Genomic DNA, 6,005 nt, shown 5'->3' with positions numbered 1-6,005 from the left:
TAATGAACAGTTAGGAATCAAATTAAATAGCTGGAGTGTAATCAGAGACCCCGACCCACCAAAACTCTCCATCGTCCGCCACTGTGATGCCGAGGTTGCCTCTTTCTGTGTCACCGACTTTTGACCATTCTTCAGAACTGACAAACAAATAATCAAAGCCAAAAAGGTGGTTATTTAGCAGGAGCCATTCAAAAGATGCAGAGAATATTCTACTTTAGACAACAATTGTTTCACATACATTATCCTGTGACATGGAAAGGAAATAATGCATAGTTTTCATATAAGTTTAGGTGTTTGTTGAGAACAAAGGTGAAAGAAAGGTACCTAAAGAAAGTTAAGCTAAATGCATTTGTAGTTCAATATGTTTCATGTTAACAACAGTAAAATAGTTAAGAGCCTGAAATATTTGTTCTTTAACTTACAGAGATGAACAAATGTTCCTTAACCAACCTCTGAGACCTTCACAGAACAGCTGTAAAGATCCTGAGATTAAAAGTGAACTATATTTACTAATTAGATTATTCTGAAGCCACTTGACTGAACTGGAGTGTATGTAGAGGTTTCAGATGAAACGAGGCCGAATACAAATGCAAACATCACTTTTAGGCTCCGTATAAAACAATATCCCAATAAAATATGTTGTAGATTCTGATTGCACCATGAAATCTACCGATATTAATGATGCCTTTTGAGAGCTTTCCGGTTTTCAAATCATTTAAACCACACATAAGACATTCATTTTATTGCGTGAACTAATTGCTAACACCGAAGTAGTTTTTTCAGGTTAATATTTAAGCCTGAAAAAATGTTGTTAATCTTGTTTGGATTTGGAGATGGTTGATGTGAGACCATTTTGTGCCATCCTTGACCTCACCTGTAAGGTAGATTTTTCAGACTTAAACCCAAGTTATATTTTAGCAAACTGGAACAATGAAATCAATTGTCTTACTTTTTCTGTGTGGTGTCTTTTTCAGTTAATAAATTGATTTATAAAGACGTTTTTGGAGCCGTGCCAGTTATAATGTCTTTCCGACCCAGTGACAGGAAAATGACTCCCTCATGACCCCTCCTGACCTGTCACTCCACGCTCCTGTCCACTCAGTTTTGCCCCAGGGATTTCTCAGGCGGATGAGTGGAATGGTTTCGTTCTTGAAGTAGGCCAGCAGCCCGTGACCCAAGCGCACTCGTTTCACGTCAGTTACGGAGTACGCGTGGCCTCGCACCAGCCCGTTATCCGTCCTCGACTCAAGTCCAAATCCCTGCGGCTGTGACATTTCAAAAAAAGTGTTTTAATTTTGACGTAGCCAAAGACTCTGGAGAGGCGTAAACAGAGAAAACTTGCAGGAACAGATGGTCACTTACCTTGATGGAGGAGCTGATGATTCCTCCGCGATTCCACACCTTGAGAAGATCCTCAAAAAATGTATCTTCTTTGGTTTGATCTGCATAGTATTTCTCTTTCTGCAGGTCGATGGCTTCCGCCACGGCTCCACTGAAATCCACCACAGCATCTCCAGTGTTGCCTCCAGCCAGGGACTCATAGCAGCCAAACAGCCTGGACATGGTGGGAGGAGGGGCATTTGAAAAGTTGATAGGCAGTAAAGATAGTTTGGCAACTTAAAATATTCATGTGATGTCAGACAATACTCAAAATTAGCAAGTGTTGTTGATGATCCTTAATTTCAACGCAGGTTTTAGCAGATTAAGAGATGACTGCAGTTATATTCAGGTCCTGTTTCTGTTTTCTATTTCAAAGAAGACACTTTTAGATAACACAAACATTTTGTTACACCGTACGGTGAATAAAAACCACTTCCTCGCAGATGAAACAAAAGCTTTGTGTAAAAGTCTTTGTTCTCTAACTGTGAGCTTTGGAAACAAATGTATCCCCTTATATCAGAGGGAAGATAAACATTTCCACTATATTTCCGGAAGTATTTACTCATCTCCCTTCACAAATGTAACCTTTAGTGACATTCTATTTCAAATACATAAAGTTTATACATGATGTTTGGCCACATTTTGCTCTGCGACCTTTTCTTCTGTGAACACTTTCAGCAACAATTTGGAGTTTGATTTTTTTACCACTCTTTCTGAAGTGTATTTGTGAGGTCAGACACTGTTGTTGGGCAATAGGACCTGATTTCCATCTGAATTATGTCCCATCAGATTGAAGACTATGCGCGGCGGGCCAGTCAAGCTCTTCCACACCAGACTCACTCATATATCTTTATAGACCTTGCTTTGTGCGGTTTTGTGCAAACATGTTAAAACAAGAAGAGATCATCTTCAAAATATTCAGCCAATGTTGAGAGCATGAATTCTTTTAAGGCTTTTCATGCAGCATCATCAGGGCTGACAGTGAAAGTACAGGCTGTTGTCTTGAGGAACAGATTCGGTTTACTGACTTGGCGTAGGCTTTCTCCAGCAGGGCGCTCCAGAACTCATTGTTTTGTTTTGACTGACAGTAGATGAGTCGTCCGTTGATTGTCGGCAGCCGGTCGTCTATCACCACGTCTATCCACTCACCGAAGATCCAGAACCGGAAATGGAAAATCCCAGCGTAGTTTGAATCCCACTCCTGCTCCTTCCAGTCAGGAATTACCTGGAAACATGCAAGCACAATAAATTTACCAAACGTCTCACTTACATATATATTTGTAGTACACCCTTATGGGTAACCTGTGTTTGCTTTGCAGTAGCAGAGGTTGTGTTGAAATATTTTGAAGGACTGAAACTGAATCAGCTGCATTGTTGTTGGAACAGATCATTCACATAGTTTTCAAATTCTTTTAGCAAGTTATTTACTTGTCGGACTCTTGGTCGTTTTATTCATTCTAACAATATTCTCATGTAGATATTTTGAAGTGCTAAAACAGATATGAAAAAATATATATGTATATATTTTAAGTAAACTCACCTTTTCCCAGAGTTCTGGTTTTAAAGCCAGGCAGGAGCAGGCAGCAACAAACCAGCAGTTTCCCACAATCCCCTGGTTCAAGTCATGAGAGCTGATGCCCTCTACAAAGAGATGTGGGTTTTCACATATTTCCTAAAATATTAAAAAGATAGTGGCTTTTATAAAGAAATACATGGATGACCACAACTTTCCAAGACTTTACAAATCACCAAATAATAAAAATCAAGAAATTAAAAACAATATATTTACAGGGTTTAGAAGAAGTATTCATACCACTGGATCTTTTTTTTTATCTCTTGGTATTACAGTTAGAGGTAGTTGTAGAAAGTTTTGATAACGAGGGGTCGAGCAAACACATGCTAGACTTGTAAGATTTTATTTGTAAAGGTTTTTTTTAGCACATTTGTAATCTTTCTTCTTTGAAATTACGTGCATGGCTTGAACATGCAGTGTTTAAAGTTAAGCACAGATTTTAAAATAAACCCAAAAAGTAACTGGCAAGCAATAAAGTGGCAAAATTCATGTGAGTTAGACATTTACGAGACATGAAACACTATTAATATTTCATTTGTTCAAATTAAAGAGTGCATTCAGGACCATTCAGAGAAGATCGAGGACATTAATTTAATAATACAAGGGAAAAAAAGATCATTTACGGAGACATAAGACACTTTTAACATTCCTGGCGTGGAATAAACTCACCCTGGGTCGTTTCCACTGCACAACTCCAGGAGGGGGTTTGTGGTAATAAACTGATGAATTGGTGGCTGGAAACTCTGGATCTTCAAACAACGTCCCTTTCTGGTTGTGCTGCTTCTTCAGTTCAGCGTAGAGCTGATCCTTGTAAGCGACAGGCATGGTGGAGATGCCGAGGCCTCACAGCTGCAGATGAGAAACAGCAGAGGATTCTGGTCTTTATAAGGGAGGAATCAGAAATGATTTAGTCTTGGTGGGATTGCTGTACTGCTCCAGACTGAACCATGACCCTGAGTGAGTCTCGGTGGACTCATTGAGTTTGTATGGACAGATGAAAAATGTTATGATGTTGGAAAAGATTTGACACCTTCACCTTTACTAGCTCCAGAATATAAATATTTTTAAATAGATGTTTTTAAATTGCGACTGTGCTCTTTCCGAGTGTTATGGAAGAAACCAAATGTGTTGCATAGAAGAAATTTGATCAAAAAATTTAAGTTTTGCTAAAAAAAAAACCCCAGCACCTAGCATGGCTAAGTCAGATAATACAGAAACAAAACTAAATCTATGTGTCTAGAACTTCAGGACTGTTTATATGTACTCAAAGCATAATTCATTCAGTTTATGTTTGAAGTGCAAATATTTTAAGGCTTTAAAAAAAATGCAACCATAATCTAGTAAGGAAATGTTTTGGCATGAATTTGCAAACTCTTGAAACCCAGACGCGTACTGTCCCATGTGACATGAACTTTAAATCACTGTTGTTTGAGAGATAAAAGTTGCTAAACCAAAATACTAACCTTTACGATCACTGAGATTTAAAAATCTACATTTTGGGTAGTTTGTTGCCACATTTTGGCTCAGGACAGAGGACTACATCAAAGGTATTTTTCAACTAAGTAGCATTTTGCAATTTCTGGAATCTGAAAAACTTTTAAAGCAACACAAAGGACCAAATTAGACTCTGTGGTTTTACTTCACGTTAAAAACATTTCAAGGTTCATGTGAGTAATTTTACCTCTGTTTAAAAAAACAACAACTTTTGGAGCAGTAAAAAGGTTTTTAGAACTAAGAACACAACAAAGATGGTGGAGCTCACCTTGTTGCCAATGGATGCACAACGAGGATAGAATTAAAAAAAAGCAATGCTTCAAAATTAATATCTGGATGGACGAAGCAGCAGGATGATGGTTCTAAATGCCTGTCAGAAATTACCTGGCTAATATTAAGATTTAATGATTCCAAGTTATTTAAAACTAGCTGCTGTGATCATGAGGAATGATGGAAGGAACCCAAACAATTTAAAATTTACTCCAGTATTTATGAGTGATTGAATATCCAGTGATGATTCCAGAAACTTCTTGGTGACTCATAAAAAGCAACTGCTTCACGTGAATCGAATATTTGTGGACTACATGTTTACATTTGAGCCTGTTTGCATAATAGTTACAGTATTTGAGGAGAGAGCGGAGATGCGATGAATTCATGGTGGTGCATCCAGTCATTTTATGTCATATGTCGCATCATCAATCCAACCTGGTGATAACATCATGAAGATGAACATGAGAGTCATGTAAACTTCTCACAGGTCTTGGATCAGTGGTTTGGTTGAGGCTCTAGCAGAAACAGACCTTTTTAAACCTTGTTGAAAAGAAAAACTCAAGTGATGACGGGAGTCGTGATGAGAGACGTAGCTTGACTCTTTAGGGAGGAACACTTAAGCTTGTTTTCCCACCACACTGACCCCTCGGTGCTCCGTTTACCCAGTACTGGCCGAAGTAATTATTTAGATAAGAATCTTGGTACTTCAGTCATGGCCAACAATCACACAACAGCACACATCCAACAGGAAGCAATAAACACCAAATATGTAGAAAAGCCAGAGAATCACAAAATGGATAAAAAGCTTTTGAAAGAGATCATCTGAAATTACAAAACAAACTATAAGGTTGAACTTCTCCGCAAATAAATATAAGGGTAGAAACGAGAGGATATCCAGTGACGGTACCTTTGTGATATCCGCAGCTCAGACTTTCGTTCTCCAGAATAAGGAAGTTTCCCGGTCGTGTACATACCTGTCTCTGACTCGCCCTCCCACACAATACTGACCTATTTCCACACTCCTCAGTGCCCCACCCCAGTTCTGTTTTCTATTGTACGCTCGACTGTTTTGCACTTACCGCTGACCTGAACGGTGAGTCGGCTTAATGAGTGATTAGTTAGTATTGGCTGAGAGTTTCTTCTCACTTTTTTTAATTATAACATTTTAATTTTCTTTTCTTTATAGGAATATTAAAGTAGAAAATGAGTCTCAGGAAATGAAGTTTGTTTTTCGTTTGGTTGTTACAGGTGACGCCATCTACACTTCCCAGTGTTTACGGGGCGTACG

At 38.5% G+C, this 6,005-nt stretch overlaps 1 protein-coding gene across 1 annotated transcript in view; it reads right to left on the bottom strand.

The window, feature by feature from the left end:
* LOC103475864 (calpain-5-like) overlaps nt 1–5,710 on the bottom strand; it is a 10,333-nt gene extending 4,623 nt beyond the window's left edge. The window contains exons 1-7 of the mRNA XM_008427791.1: nt 5,625–5,710; nt 3,623–3,802; nt 2,921–3,052; nt 2,409–2,605; nt 1,363–1,555; nt 1,075–1,265; nt 32–137 (exon numbers count right to left, since the gene is read on the bottom strand). Of these exons, the coding sequence (XP_008426013.1) occupies nt 32–137; nt 1,075–1,265; nt 1,363–1,555; nt 2,409–2,605; nt 2,921–3,052; nt 3,623–3,778 (975 nt within the window). The 5' untranslated portion in view covers nt 3,779–3,802; nt 5,625–5,710. The remainder of the gene's footprint in view (nt 1–31; nt 138–1,074; nt 1,266–1,362; nt 1,556–2,408; nt 2,606–2,920; nt 3,053–3,622; nt 3,803–5,624) is intronic.
* Nucleotides 5,711–6,005: the final 295 nt, after the last annotated feature.

This window comes from Poecilia reticulata, linkage group LG14 (assembly GCF_000633615.1).
Source record: "Poecilia reticulata strain Guanapo linkage group LG14, Guppy_female_1.0+MT, whole genome shotgun sequence".
Classification (NCBI taxonomy): Eukaryota; Metazoa; Chordata; class Actinopteri; order Cyprinodontiformes; family Poeciliidae; genus Poecilia; species Poecilia reticulata.
The sequence above is the reverse complement of the archived record's forward strand: the minus strand, read 5'-3'. Positions and strand labels throughout refer to the sequence as shown.